Below are 15,992 nucleotides of genomic sequence, written 5' to 3' on the forward strand. Positions count from 1 at the left end.
TAATAAATAACTATATATTATTTATATAATAAACAAGTATCAGTGACAATAGTCACTGGAAAGGGCACAATAAAAATCAGAGTCCAGTAGCACCTTTAAGACCAACAAAGATTTATTCAGGCCGTGAGCTTTCGAGTGCAAGCACTCTTCGTCAGACTGAAAGGGCAGTAATGCTAGGCAGTAGGAAAGGAAGATCATCCAACTTGAGATGTATTGATTCAGTAAAAGAAATCTCAGCCTTTGCTTTACAAACCTTATTAAGGGTGCAAATGATAGGACAATGCACACATTATTCTAATAATGACATCAACTAAAGAATGTTATTTACAGTAGCAATCCCCAACCTGTGGGCCCCGGACCACATGTGGTCTGTCGACTAATTGGTGGGCCGCGAAGGACGCCTTCTCTCCCCCTCCCCCCCGGACCTTTACAACACACTTCGGGTGTCATTGTCTCCCATCACTCCCAGATGGGACTATCTCGTTGCAGAGAAACAAGCTCAGGGTTCCCATTGATTTGTCATTGTCATGAGTTAAAATTTCCATGAAAATAAAATATTCCTTATGTTCATTGTTGTGGCGTGTCTGTATCTTATTTTGAAGGGATGTTTAAACATTACCATAGCGATCAGAGAGCGTTAGGGCAGTGGTTGAGAGTAGAGGAGTAAATTACCCCCCCCCCCACCGGGCCTCAGTAAAATTGTCAAGCGTTGAGTGGTCCCCGGTGATAAAAAGGTTGGGGACCACTGGTTTACAGGATACCCAAATATGTTTTAGTCAATGAAGCAGACTTACATTTTCCAAACTGCACTACACATCCGTTGAAGGTTAGACACACTGCCCCTTTTTCCTGTTGTTGGAACTCACGTCATTAGGGTAATGACTATATCAATTTTATAGTTAGCATAGCTGTAACACTTATTATTTTTTGTTCAAGTTCAAAGTGGTAGCAATATACTAGTGCAATTTTTATATCCTTGAAGCTTACAACAAATGATAAATATAATAGAATGCATACAAACAAATAAATGTTATTCTCAGGAAAAAGAGGGCCTTTGTCATAGTGGAATCTAGATTCTTTAATAAAATGATTGGTGGGACAAGTTGGGACACACAAGAAACTTGCAGGGAGGTTGAATCCCGCTCTCCAGACTTTCATTCTCCTCCCACGCCTTTTCTCTACCCACATCTCACTTTTTGTGTCTGCTTTGTACTTGTGCTTCCTAATCTTGTGCTGTTTGCACTTGGAGGAGGTGGCACTGAACCCAAATGTGAAGCAGCAGTCTGTTGCTTCGTGCTTGAGGAGATGTTCTTCCAACAGTAAACAGTGCAGTTTGGGGAATGCATCTCCAAATGCTCTGCTGCTCTGCACTTGAAGGGAGTATTTTTAGAGTATCTTGCTCTGTCTACACCAGGAGGAGATATTGCTGAGTCAAAGCAGAAAGCAGCACTCTCTGTTGCTTCATACTTGGTGAGGCACTCCTAGGCCCAGCAAGGTTCCCAGCCTCTGCAGCTCCCCTGGGTCTAGTGAGGTATGTAGCCTCTGTTGCCAAACCCACTGTGGCTTTCTCCCCTGCCTCCCATTGATGCTACTGCTTCCCCTGGGTCTGACAAGGAACTTGCCCCTGCAACAGGACCAGCTGCAGCTCTCTGTTCATTTCATTGTTGCTGCCACTCTTAAACAGGGGGTAAGTTTTTACAATACTTGGTGGAGGATTCACATCTCCTTCAATTTTTACTTTAATTTCTAACCCAATGCAAGCCTAACTACATGGGACTGTTCTGTCTACATATCTAACCATATGTAGAAAAACATTTTAAGTTCATCCATCCTTGGGTAGAAAGCATATACCCCCAAAATTCATCTATATCAGTTGTCTGAATCCTGCCATACAATTCCACTTACAGTGTAATTTTGGAAATCCTCTGTAAGGTCCAATCCAATGGCTTTTAATTTCTTTTTTAGCAAAGGTCAACATATCTTTTAATTATTGTCCAAGACATGCCTTCACAAATATTTTAATACAGATTTCTGTATAAGTTATGCAAGACATAGGGTTGCAGTCAAAAATCACTGTTCACTGAAAAACCCTTCAGAAAAGAAGGTATTTTGAACCTACAGTAGAATTTTGATTTCCTCTTCTTTCAATACATCAGCCTTTCAAATGCATTATTATTATAAAAAATATATTTATTAAAAACTACTGGTACTTTGTTTCTGGTGGGTTTTTTGTTTGTTTTGCAAGGGGAGCATAACCAGGTATCAAACCAAGCCTACCTTGTACTAGAATTCTTATATCTCTCTTATTTGGGAGTAATCCAACTAAACCAGTAAAACTATCAGTAAATATATGTAACTGCAGACCCACACCCTTCACCTGCCAATATAGTTCTTCAGAAAGTGCTATTTTACCTTTTATTTCCAATTAGCATAATGACCATGTTGGAATTGGAATGCTGACGAGCATCTTCTAACCATGTCGTCAAATGGTTAAAAGTGTCCCTCCTGGAAAAGGATCAAAATGTAAATGAGGGAGGATAAACAGGTGATAATAGTATCATTTTATATTCCAACTAATTACCAACACCAGATAGCATACAAACAAACAAACAAAATACGAGCAAAAATTCAGCATTCCAAGGTAAAAATGATTCCAACAAGGCCTAATTTTTCAGAATGTTTATAATTGAATCAGCGTATTATTATACAACACAAAATAGTCAGCTTAGGGTTGGGCGCTTTGGTGTCTGAAGCGGCTGTTTGCACCAGAAGCAGCAAGGGCCGCTCCGTGGGGAGGGGAGTTGCGGCCGTTGGCGTACTGGTGGGCACACACACACATGCACCCCCCTCCCCCCTGCAGCACGATGCTGGCTGCTTCAGGTGCGAACCCTAGTCAGCATACTTTAAGATACAGAATAAATTCCTGCTACAACTCTTCAAGTGGGTTTAGATGAGCATGGAATGTTTAAACATCCCTCTCTACTTGTGGCATCCTATAATCTTGATGACAATTAACTCAAAGAGTCTGATCTTGAAACTAATACTGCCTTACGCACAACAATTCTATGGTCTCTATCTCAAACAAATATCAGTATCTTGTAATTGTAAAAAAGTTACTGCATACATTCAGTCCTAGTTATTTCATGTTCTACCAGGTAACTGATATTTGGTATGACTAAGCATACTTTACATCACTAACTTTCAACTGTTTCAAACCTGTAATCCAAACTTTCAATATCAGACCTTGTCCCTCACCCCACTCTTTCACATTCCAGCCAAGTCAGGACTTGTGCATCAGCAGTCCAGCGACAACCATTTTAGGGTTCTCTTCCCTTGCCAAAAGCATCTTAAGTCCCCAAGCTTTAACTGATGGCAGATATCATTATAGAAATACTCCAACATAAAAATGTAAAATGTTTTGACCACCACGTGCAAGGTTCTCACCTTGTAATATCATACACTAGTAAAGCCCCTGCTGCCCCTCTGTAGTATGACCTTGTGATGGAGCGGAAAGACTCCTGCCCAGCCTGTAGGAAAACAAAATGTTCATAGCTCATTTGGTCTTTGTGTTCTCATGCAGATAAAGTAACAGTCTTGCTACTTATACTAAGAAGTTTATTGTATGGGAGTTGAGAAAAGAAGGACATAACCTCACTACTTCTGGAAAAGAGAATCCACATTTTAGAAGTCTAGCATAGCACCATTAGGGGAAAATATCAAGAACAAGACCTCTAAACCTTTTTTCGCAATCCCTGACAACCCAATTTACTGAATGGCTTCACAATACATGAATCATTATTAGAGCACAGAATGGACTCCTAGCAACTAAGCTCTGAAGACAAATTTGAAAGGAAGCAAATAACCCAGTGCTTCACATTTGAATTCAATAACTCCCTCCCTGGGGCAGCTGTTGACACTAGAATAAATAAAGCCCATTGTAAATAAATGATGAATGACATCTTTACGCCCACCATCTGCTGGTGTAAAGGTTGCAGGAAGGCCAAGGATGCAGATTTTATCCCTTATATCATAAACTGCAGCCAGCTTTCAACAGACTTTAGATGGAATACTTTCCACAGTCATTTTATTATGAAAAACAGAAAATGGTTTTGAATTTGATTTTATATCATTCTGTTTTACATTTAATCAATTTCCTGCACATCTGTCAGAACACTTGTCAAAAGGATAAAAAGGCACCTTCATTGCTCCAAGAGGAAAACATCAGAGATCATCTGAAGAGGTACTTCACTACAATGTTCTAAATTTAAAATTCTATTTTCAAGTTGGTGCCCTATTGTTACACTTTTTCAATTAGTTACTTTCTCCTATTTAATAAAACTTTCAAAAGCTTCACCCAATCATGATTTGGAATAGATGTCTAATATTAAACAGCTATGTTTTACTACAAATAAACCATATAGGTTTCTGGACAGTGATTAAATGCAAAGAAGCTATGCAATTTTCCATGGTTCCTCCCCATTCTTGTAGCTGCTTCTGACTCCTGTGAAAATTTCTGTTGTTACAAGTGCCACATGGTGTAACAAGTATGTAAGGGAGCTGCAGTGAGATGACAGGGAGGGAGCAAAATCCTTTGCAGCCACACACCTCTGATAGACAAGCATTCCCATCCCTCTCCTAACTGCACTTCTCACATTTATTTATTAGATTTATTCCTCGCCTCTCCCTGTAGGCCCGAGGCGAGTTACAAACATATAAAACCCCATTAATGACCTACAATAAAACATGTAAAAACACATCCTACACAATTCCCCACATAATAAAACATGCTATTATTCCACACAAGTTTCAGCATCCGAAGGACAATCTATTCCAGACAGAGTTAGCTACAGGAAGTGGGAAAATTCTGGGTGCCTTTTGTAATGCATTACTGTATAAAAGTCTACAAGTATCTGTTTATATGGCCTGGTTATATAGTAATTAACAACACTAGGCATAAAAAAATAGAGCTACAAATACACAATCTGTTACATGAACAGAGGCTTAATCTACATTCAGATACTGAAATGCTTATATATGTGTGATTGTAGATATGAGTCTGCACTCCTATTTCACTCATAACTTTGCATATTTACCTGTAATACATACATATAACCATTAGTGATAATAGGACCAGGAAAAAGAGTAAATAATAATTTTTATTTTTATAGCTCACCCTTCCTGGTTGGCTCAGGGTTGGCTATAAAAGAACTTAAATGACATTTACATAAAACAGCCTGGCAGAAAGAAATATTTTTGATCAAAAACATATCTTTCTTCTAACTATATCTATCTATTCTATCTGTATATTCTATAAAGAACATAGTGGTAAAGGCAAAAAATTACACAGTATTAAAGTATTAAAAATTATATCTGTTGATGTTGTTTCCTAGCCTCAACCATAGGCTTGTTAGAACAGATCAGTCTTACAGGCCCTTCAGAACTGCAAGGGAAGGGCGGTATATAAATATAAGAAATAATATAAATATTTGAAGTCCCAGAGGGCTCTGATTTCACTAGGCAGAACACTCCACCAGGCAGGGAATGTTTTACCTCTTTGGGGACGGGGATCCCTGAGCAGGTTTGGATTTCTCGATTTTTCTATTCTTTGGGGGGAAAGGAAGCCCTGTAAATACTGGGGTCCCAGACCATTTAGTACTTTAAAAGAAAGAATAAAAAGTTTGAATCCAATCCAGTCTCCAATCGTGAAACAGTGCAGCTGGAAGAACACAGGTGTAATATGTGCCCTTTACTTGGTCCTAGTAAGGATCTGAGCTGCTGCTATTTGGACCAGTTGCAGCTTCCTGAGGCATCCCTACTTTTCCCAAAGAATGTGAAAGACAAAGCTTCTGGTAATCTCTTACCTACAGTGTCTTAATATGCACATAAAAAGGAATATTGGATACAGAAGCAGCTTGGATATTTTAGGGCAGAGATTCCCAACCAGGGATCTGTAGACCACCGGGAGCTCTGGAGGAGGTCCATGGCATTTCCCATCTTATCTTAATGGACTCAGCCACAAGCTGCTTCCATAGCTCCCCCTCCCAAGCGTGAGTTCTCTCATGGTATCTGTGCCTCGGAGGGGACATAGCCTGCATACCTCCTCCCACCTTCAACTATGTCCTGCCTCCCCTTAATCCTCCTCAAGAATGCCTGTTAATGCAGATGGTAATGTCACTTTTGGTGATATGCAACTAACTGGGGCGTGGTCAAGAGGCATGGCCAGCTGACACTTCTGGGGCTCCTCAAATCCTGAAAAGCTACTTCAGGGGATCCTCCAAGGTTAAAAGACTGCTTTAGGTTATAGCATGTATAATCCTATATAATAAAATGTGCAGGGTACTTCTTACAACATGCCAGCCCTCTGGTTGTCCCTCCCCCCAGGGCTATTTAGAGAAGCTGATGCGCCATCAGTCACCACTGTGGGGCCTTTGATTGGCCCTTGCAGGGAGGGAGTTCTCCCATAAGTCCTGCCCACCTTTGCTATGGTCCCTACCATTCTTTTTTAATTATTTGTTTATATTTAGAAGAAAGAGCAAAAAACAAAGATACAAACATATTAGATAACTGGACTTAGACAACTTGCAATCTCCAATATTCTTTCTCTTATCTAATAAAAAATCTTCAAGCTTCTTATTCATATAGTCCATGTAGAAACACCAATCATCTTGAAATTCTTCAGCAGGCCTACTATTTACCAATTTTGTAAATCTGGCCATCTTACATAGTGCTCCAATTTTTTTCAGCCAGTTGGTCATGTTCGGTAAGTTGTAGCATGAAGAAAAATTCTTTGGCACTTGCTGGTATACTTTATGGAAGCATGCTTAACAACATATAATCGGAACACATAGGAAACGACCACTGGTCACTTACCATAGAAGGTCCTACTCCTCTGTAGAAAGGAGGACATCTGAAAATCAGGTTCTCTCATCTACTTCCAGGGAGGCAGGAGTTAAACTTCAACAAAATGTCCTCCTTTGGAACACTGGCATGCACACTGAGCATCCTATTCTCCATTCGGGAACTTGAAAAGCTATCAAATAACTCACCCAGAAAAACTTTATAATAGAACCTAACACTCCCTAAACTGAGGAGAAACTATACCTAAAAAACAAAACCTTTACAGAGGAGGAATTAAAACTGACCTTAACTAAAATTCGAACTCTTTTTCTTTTTACTTACTGTATATACTTGCGTATAAGCTGTCAGCACCCCAAGCCTCCCTGGCTTATACAGGGGTATATATGGTAGTTGAAATAACAGCCAGCCAATGACTGCATTGCCTTTTGCAAATATGTTTGCAAACTGAGTTTGTTCTGGCAGCTTGTAGAACAGCAACAGTTTGACTGAGGGACTCTAATCTTTTTTTCCCCCTTTTCTTCTTCTCTTCCTAATAACTTCTTCTAAACTATTATTTTGGTTTCTGAGGGCGGGGTGGGTTTTGGGGTTTACTGTTTCTTTCTTCTAGTGTTTCTTTCTTCTTTTATGTGAGGGGCAGCATTGTTTGCCTTTTCTCCTTAAGGTCGTGTTTCAAGAACAGTTACAAAACGGACTATCAATCATCTCATGGACATTCAGGCAATAGAGAAAGTTCCAGACTGCTATCACTTTGAATTGGTGTTCTCCTTTTTCTTTACAGTCCCCAAAACCAACGGGGACTGGGATACGATTTTCGACTTAAAGTACTTACACAGTTCAGTTCATTTAGCGCAAATTCAGGAGACACTGAGGACAGTTGCAGATATGCTGCAACACAAAGAGTTCTTGACCTCAATAGACCTCAGGGAGGCGTAACTTCATGTGCTGATTTTGCCACCACACAAAAGTTTTCTGAGATTCTTTGTAGATGGTCATCACTACCAAGACAGGGCACTTCCCTTCAGGTTGGCGACAGCCCCAAGGGTGCTTTCTAAATTACTGATAAATCCAATTGCGATGATGAGACAGCAAGGGGTGCACTTGCACCTCTAATTAGTTGATGTCTTGATCAGGGCTAGTTTGAGGGCTCAGGCTATGCAGAGTACAGATCAGGTGTCCAGAGAAGTTCAGCTTCCTAATGAACAGGGACAAGAGTTGCCTCAATCCATCGCAATACATTTGGCACCTAGGGGTCATCATTGACATCTTAGCTGAAAAAAATTTTCTTCTAGAAAAGAAAGTTCTGTAAACAAGGAGGGTGGTATTGGAGAGCTTCGCTCCTGGCCCTAGCCAGTTTGATGGGATTATTCATTGATCCTCAGCCCTGCACAGAGAGATGTCCGGAATCCTAAATTGGGCGTAGAAAAATGTCCTGTCATTGACAGCTGAGCATATCAAGAGATCCCTAAATGTGCAGGCTGATTGGGCAAGCAAACAGTCTCTCTCCAAGAGGGAGAGTGGCAATTGAACAGGGAAGCGTTCCTTCAGATCAGAAGTAGGTTCGGAAGTCCGAAGATGGATTTGTTCATGTTAAAAGAAAATGCACAAATAAACAGATAAATGTCAAGATACTACTAGGCATCAGCCATAGTCGTGGACAGTCCTATGGCCGAAGGAATAATTGTATGCCTTCCCTCTGATTTCAGTCCTCCCAAGGGTGTTACGGAAGATCAGGCAGGATTTTGCAACAGTAATTTTAGTAGCGCCTCTTTGGCCATGGAGACCGTGGCTCTTGTCAATACAAGAGTGGTGGGTTTATATCTTCCCCTACCTCGAAGACCAGATTTGCTATTTCAAGGCCTGATTTGGCACCTGGATCCAGACTGGCTACAATTAGCTGTGTGGAAATTGAGAGAAGTTTCAGAGACCAGATTCTATCAGAGAGAGTGGTGCCACAATGCTCATATCCAGAGAAAGACCACCATTCGTATATTTGAAGTCAATTGGAAAGCATTTGTACGATGGACTCGTAGGAAGAAGGTAGATTGAATGCATCCCTCAATGAGATCCTATGATCCGCCCTTGCATCACAGAAGCTTATAAGGCACAGGGTCAGGCTCATTCAGTCAGGAGCGCCTCCATGAACATAGCACTTGCCAATAGGGCATCAGGGTTGGAGATATGTAAGGCAAACATTACAGAATTGATGCTTATGCTGCTTTGGATGCTTCCTTTGGAAGCAGGGTGCTCCTGGATGCAGTGATTCAAAGAGAAGACAACCCTCACAGGCCTTAAGCTTTAGTAGGTCCCGATCTTTAGATCTCCTCCACTCCAGAGGGAGAATGACCACTGGCCACTTACCATAGAGGGTACTTTCCCTCTGGAGAAAGGAAGACATCTGTCCCCTCATCATCATCTGAGCCTCTGGGGAGGGCGGTATATAAATATAATAAATAATAATAGCAATATTAAAGGAAAATACAAGAAATAAATCCCGTGTATACTCGCATATAAGCCGAGACATTTAATTTGACCACAATAGCTGGGCAAACTTATTGACTCGCATATAAACCGAAGGTGGGGAATGTAGCAGCTATTGGTAAATTTATATTAATTGAGGCATCAGTAGGTTACGTGTTTTTGAATATTTATTTCAAAGAAAAATAGTAAACTAGCTTTGTAAGTGCAAGAGGGTCAACAAGAATATCCAGCCTCCCGCATCCAACAAATACAGAAAAGTCAAGCTGCTGGTATTGATCCTCTTGAATTTTTTGTATTTGTTGGGGGGGGGGAAGGGGGAGGCTGGATGTGAGAGCCTGTGATGATGGATTAAGCACTTAGGCCACCCTGAGTTCCTCCACTGGAGGACAGTAGGATAGGTTCATGCAATAATCCTGCTATTATCCTCTTTTGCAATTACAGAGTTTATTGTTTTTATTTAAAATAAATATTCAAACACATTTAACCTACTGGTGCTTCAAATAATGTTATTTTATTGGTAAGTAGCTGCTGCATTTCCCACCCTTGGCTTATACTCAAATCAATAAATTCCCCCAGTTCTCCGTGGTAAAATTAGGTGCATTGGCTTATATTCATGTTGGCTTATACTAGAGTAGATATGGTAATCCTCCTGCTTAAGGAATTTCACCACCTGTTCTGGGTTCTGTATGTCGTCAACTGGCTCCTCATCCAAGAGAAACTCAGCCTCATCTTTTGAAGTATTGTCACTATCAGAAGAGTCCCCATACTTTGAGAAGGCAAGATTTCTTTTCCTTATCACCTTGGTGGGCCATGAGTAACCAGAATGGGTATTGTCCTGAGGCCTAAGTCATAATAAAAAGATGAATGTTGCAAGGAAAAGGTTTGCCCCTTCCCCCCGACCACAAAGATCTTTTCCCATGGTCTCAGACTTAAAGGGATTATTACCCCTGGGCCATTATTTAGCTGCCGGTCATTCCAGCTCTCACTAGGACCTGTCCCGGAGCAAGAGCCTGAACCACAAAATTGCCCTGAGAGAGAAGGGAAGGATCCTTAAAATTGACGCCAGGCTGCATTGGCTATTGAGAAGCCCTTGTTGCGAGACTGCCACTGGCACCTTTAGTAAATGCACTGCTGTTTGTCTGATCCTGTGGGCTGTCTTTGCTGCTGTCCCCACATTGCCCACATGCTCACTGCAATGGAGAGGATTGAACCTCCATTTGGTTTTGATCGGAGAGGAATTCTTCTTCCCTCCCTGCATCTGCCATTAGTCAACACTAACCAGACAAAAAACATTTATGTAAAATGGCCACTGAGAATGCAGGAGTGCCCAACTCATCGCAACCAAAACAGCTATTGACCAAGAAAACTGTTCTTCTTGCCCCTGAGGCGACCACAGTATGGGAAAGGCAAGGGCACACAAACAGAGGTAGGGAAGAAACAACAGGAAAAAAATTTAAACATCAATCTTAGCGGTAGAACTCCTAAATCTCTGCCGTCCCTGTAGCAAGGCAGGAGAACTGAGGTAGAGGACACTCAGTGTGCGTGCCATTATTCCGAAGGAGGGTATTTCGTTTAAGTTTAACTTCTGCCTCCCTGGAAGTGGATGAGAAAACCCATTCTTCAGATGTCCTCCACTTGAGGGAGAATTCAGCATTTTTTCTAACAACCTGTGAACACCAATCCAAAATTTGACTTTCACACCTCCACAACAAAGGAGACAACTGTTTCATTACATCTCAAAAATTTACCATCGTGTTGGTTCAACATTCTACCAATTCCTTTTGGAGTTATGTACCATCTGTAAAATATACGAGTTTTCTTGCAATGTTTGACACTTTTTAATGTTTTTGCACCATATTTGTTCCCATTCATTTAATATGACATTCTGATTTAAATTTTGCATCCATTTTAACCATACAATTTTTGACCTGTTCTGTTTCAGTCTCATATTTCAATAACAATTTGTAAATTTCACCTTGCTTACGAGGTTTCCCTTGAGATATAATTATTTCAAACTCAGACATTGCACGCACTGCCCCAGGTAAACCACTCAATTCCAACTTAAGCTTTGAAAATATTTGGATATACTCAAACCAGTCAATATGCTTTCCTTGTTTTTAAAGTTGGACTCAGCCCCTAATCTGACCACCACTGGTTTAGAGGTCTTTGTATCTTAAAGAATCTATTCTGTTGTGACTTATTCAAATAGGCTTCAATGGGAGATTTCAATATTGATAAATTCAGGCTAATTCTATCCTTATATTTGAATCATATTTTCAGTAAGGTGCTTCTCCAAAAGTATGTTTTCTTCATAGTTCCTGTTATAGGCTATAGCCTATATGTAAGCCTTCATCTATTCTGTGTTTTTTCAAAAATCATTTCTCTAGCTATGGGGTTCATAATGTATTCAGTTATCTAGGTTAAAGCAGAGGCGTGGTGACAGAGTTTTAAATTTTGCATTCCTTAGCCTCCCTTCATTTTATCATCCTAAAGGCAATTCTTGGTCTCCTATAATTCCAAATATATTTATTAAGCTTACTTTACTTATTAAGTTTACTTGGATACCGATAGGTAAAATTTGAAATAAAAAGGTCAGTTTTGGTAATATGTTCATTTTAAACTTTGCCATCCTTGCAGAAAAAGAAAAATTACTTTTTGGACCATCTTCATAAGTCTTCTAGTACTTTTTTCCATGCTGTTCTCCCCCCCCCCCTTTCTGCCTGGCCTCCTTTCTACCACGTAAACCCAGGAGCACTGCTGGCCTCCACCATGAACATGTGCCCTTCTGCCCAGCCTTGAAGCCAGGAAGGCCCGTAAAGCCTGTTAAGGGACACCACCCTATTATTGCCCACATGCTCACTGCAAGGCCCCACCCCTGTAGTCAGAACTGCCACACTGGTGCAGGGGTGCCTGCCTGACAGTTCCTAGCCTCCTGTCCTGATAGCTGGGGACAAGGGAAATGAATTCACAATATAAGACAACAAAATCTAGTTGGGCATATTTCAAACAGTATAAACCATAGTAGTTTAATTCAAATTTAGGCAATTTAAACCCACCAAGGAAAAATAGCCATTAGTTATAGGATCTAAGAACTGGTTAAAATTGCTCCCTAAATATATCTACCTGCTAAACTGGCATTTTTATCCAGAGGCTTTATGTATCCAGAATTTTCTTTTTCACCACTGTCACAAATTGACATGTCCATAGTTATTCATCAGAACCAAGTTCTTTGCTACCACTATCTCTCAAGAGCTTCAGAAAAGCAAATTTTTAAAAAATTCCTATTTCTGCCATGTGACCCATCCTAAATATTCCATATTTTTCTTCTCCATATGCACTTTATATTAAACGTTTTACTATACTTACCGTATCCCATATCTGAAGTTTTATCTGTTTCCCCTCAATTGTTATCATCCGAGCACCAAATTCTACACCTGAATAATAGAAGCAAATATTAGACTCAGCATAGTGATAGTGATGAAAACTTATCTTAACTAAAAGTAGATCTCATTTACATTTTTGGAATAATGATAAGAAACATGATTGCACATGCTTTCATTCTTGTTTATCCTACAGTGCACCCAACACATACTGATTTTTTGTATATTAGTAATATTTTATTCGAGCCTTTTGTGGCGCAGAGTGGTAAGGCAGCAGAAATGTTGTCTGAAAGCTCTGCCTATGAGGCTGGGAGTTCAATCCCAGCAGCTGGCTCAAGGTCGACTCAGTCGTCTTCCATCCTTCTGAGGTTGGTAAAATGAGTACCCAGCTTGCTGGGGGGGTAAACGGTAATGACTGGGGAAGGCACTGGCAAGCCACCCCATATGGAGTCTGCCATGAAACTGCTAGAGGGCATCACCCCAAGGGTCAGACACGACTCAGTACTTGCACAGGGGATACCTTTACCTTTACCTAATATTTTATTCTATATAATAATTGTTTCCTGTGCTCATATACAAAACTAATCATGTGATTAAACTTAAGCACAAATGTCAAGTAGGGTTGTGCGCTTCGGCCACTGAAGCAACTGTTCAAGCCCGAAGCAGCCAGCGCTGCAGCGCACAGGGGAGGAGGGGAGGTGCTGGTGTGCCAGTCGGCACAAGCATGCAGGCACAGAACTCTGCGCCTGCGTGCAGGTGCTGGGTTGCGCGGCGCAATGCTGGTTGCTTTGGGCTAAAACGGCTGCTTTGGCAGCCAAAAGCATACAACCCTAATGCCAAGTAATTCCTACAAAAGACTTCTTATATGTTGACACTAAATATTAACAAATATTAGAGTAACTCCAACTGATTGCCCCTTCCAAATGTATTAGACCAGAAATGTCAAACCAGCTTATTACAAGGGTTGGATCTGACATAGATGTCACTTTGTTAGGTCGGGCCATGTGTGCCATGAAATGTAATGCCAAGAATCAAAGATAAAGACTTAATAAAGGACACAGACAAACCCGATTAACAATATTATTTTTTACTCAAAATACAGGCTTAAAACATTAACACTATTACATTATTTCCTTACAGTATCTCAGTGATGCCCACCCTCCTATTTCCATTACTTGTTACACATTAGCACTGGAACAGTATACATTGACATAATGTATAGCCTCTGTCTTCTGGCAATAAGGGCATTCAATTTCTTGCGAGTAGAAGATTGTTTCAGGGGTTCCTCAATGGTAAAAAAGTTGAGAAAATCTGCATTAGGGAAGAAAGGAGCTAGGCACCCTCCATCCAGATCTAGGATCCTCTCGCCTTGGAGCATTTGCAGTTTATTTAACTTGTATTTTTAAACTCTCGTGGGTATCTTAGAACTAGTTTTCACTAATAAAATTAAAATTTAAGGAAAATATAAAAAAGGCCATTACTTAAAGAAAAAACTTTATACAGGAAATGGCTACAGAGCTCTGATTGGAGGGGTCCTCCAGCTTTGTTACTTAGCCAATAAATCTTCCAGTTGCCAGCCAATACACTTGGACAGTACCTACATGGGACTACACAGCAAAATGAACAATAACTTTTATTAACTATGCATGGAACTCTGTTTCAGAATCGACCAGTGATTACTTACTGTGAATGTTCCTTCTCCTTTGAAATCAGGAGAATGTCTCAGTGGGTGTTTCCCACCACATGCTTAGGAAGCCAGAACTAAACTTCATTTCCTGTCTCCTTGGTGATGGGATGCACCCTCGCCAGTCTGATAAATCAAGAACTATAGAACTTCATAAGAGTTGTATAAGAGATCATGTTAATGCTGACTACAGGGGGAAAAGGTGAGTAGACCAACAGGGTACTCTCCTTCAACAGGAAATAATAGCCTAGACATTAGAACGTGGATAGTATCTTTCACAAATCTACTTCTCTAGAAGGACCCCTCTATGCGAAGGATAATATCTCTTACAAATCTACCTCTCTAAGAGAAGGACCTTTCATTGTAAGCAATCAATGGCCGTTCCCCCTGTAAGGCAGGAGGACGTCTTGGTGGCACTTGAAAGAGCAGTCCCTAAAGCCTTGGTTGGGTCTTTATCTTCAACCATCCCTCACATATTGCAGTATGCAGCAACCAAACATTGCATCTGCCAAGCTGATGGTATGAAACTTGTAATGCCTAATGAACATGGTCACATTGGACTACGCTGCTACCTTGCATCTCACTTCTGCTGACACATTCTTGCAAGGGCTGCATTAGTGGCTGAATGTCTCACTTATGAGATGTAATACCATATGCTATGGGTAATTCCTGCACCTTTTATAAACTTCAATAATACACATTTTAATACATCTACTGACTGCTGCCTTGGACATACCATTGCCCATGTCAGATTGGGAAACTGTTATAAATGGGAAATCTGACCTACATATCTCTTGCATGTATACCATGAAGTGAATTGAGGTTGTACTACAAACTTTCCTTTGGATGCTACAGTTGAGGACAAAAATTAGGTAAATTAATCATCTGTGTTACGTGAAATCTTGATGCCACCTTTGATCTAAAAATAGGGTTAAGTCTTTAGCACTACTTTGTCTTTGTGAAATTTTGATTTCCCCTTCTTTCAATACATTAGCTTTTCAAATGCATTTATTATAAAAATATATCTATTAAAACTGCTGGTACTGTGTGTCTGGGTTATTTTTTTGGAGGTGGAGCTAGGTAAGCTAGGCTAGTAACTCCCTATCTGGCCCTGGAACATCTGGCCACTGTGATCCATGTGATAGTCATCTACAGACTAGACTTCATAACTCGCTCAACATGGGCTTTACCCTTGTCTGACACAGAAACTGCAACTGGTACAAAATGCAGCTGCTGGGGTTTTCACAGGAACATCATTGAGAGCCCACATCCAGCTGGTGCTGAGACAGCCGCATTGGTTGCCAGTTGAATTCTTGATCCGCTTCAAGGTATTGGTTTTGAACTTTAAAGCTATCTGTGGTCTGGGTCTGGTGTACTTGAGGGACCGCTTTTCTGGCTATGCCCTCCAGAGAGCACTCCACTCTTCAAGCACCAATAGGTTGGTAGTCCCTGACCCACAGAAGTCCACCTGGCCTCAACCAGGCTCAGGGTCTTTTTGGTTCTGGTTCCTGCCTGGTGTAATGAGCTCCCGGAGGATCTCAAGACCTTGATGGAGCTGACCCAGTTCTGTAGGGATGCAAAATGGAATTATT

The 15,992-nt window shown here is 40.7% G+C and overlaps 1 protein-coding gene across 1 annotated transcript in view; it reads right to left on the bottom strand.

Moving 5' to 3' along the window:
* Positions 1-15,992, bottom strand: part of RAB2A (RAB2A, member RAS oncogene family) — a 47,234-nt gene that overhangs the window by 14,589 nt on the left and 16,653 nt on the right. Inside the window, exons 3-5 of the mRNA XM_077352332.1 lie at positions 12,703-12,770; positions 3,445-3,527; positions 2,413-2,505 (exon numbers count right to left, since the gene is read on the bottom strand). Coding sequence (XP_077208447.1) covers positions 2,413-2,505; positions 3,445-3,527; positions 12,703-12,770 — 244 coding nt within the window. The remainder of the gene's footprint in view (positions 1-2,412; positions 2,506-3,444; positions 3,528-12,702; positions 12,771-15,992) is intronic.

This window comes from Paroedura picta, chromosome 9 (assembly GCF_049243985.1).
Source record: "Paroedura picta isolate Pp20150507F chromosome 9, Ppicta_v3.0, whole genome shotgun sequence".
NCBI lineage: Eukaryota > Metazoa > Chordata > Lepidosauria > Squamata > Gekkonidae > Paroedura > Paroedura picta.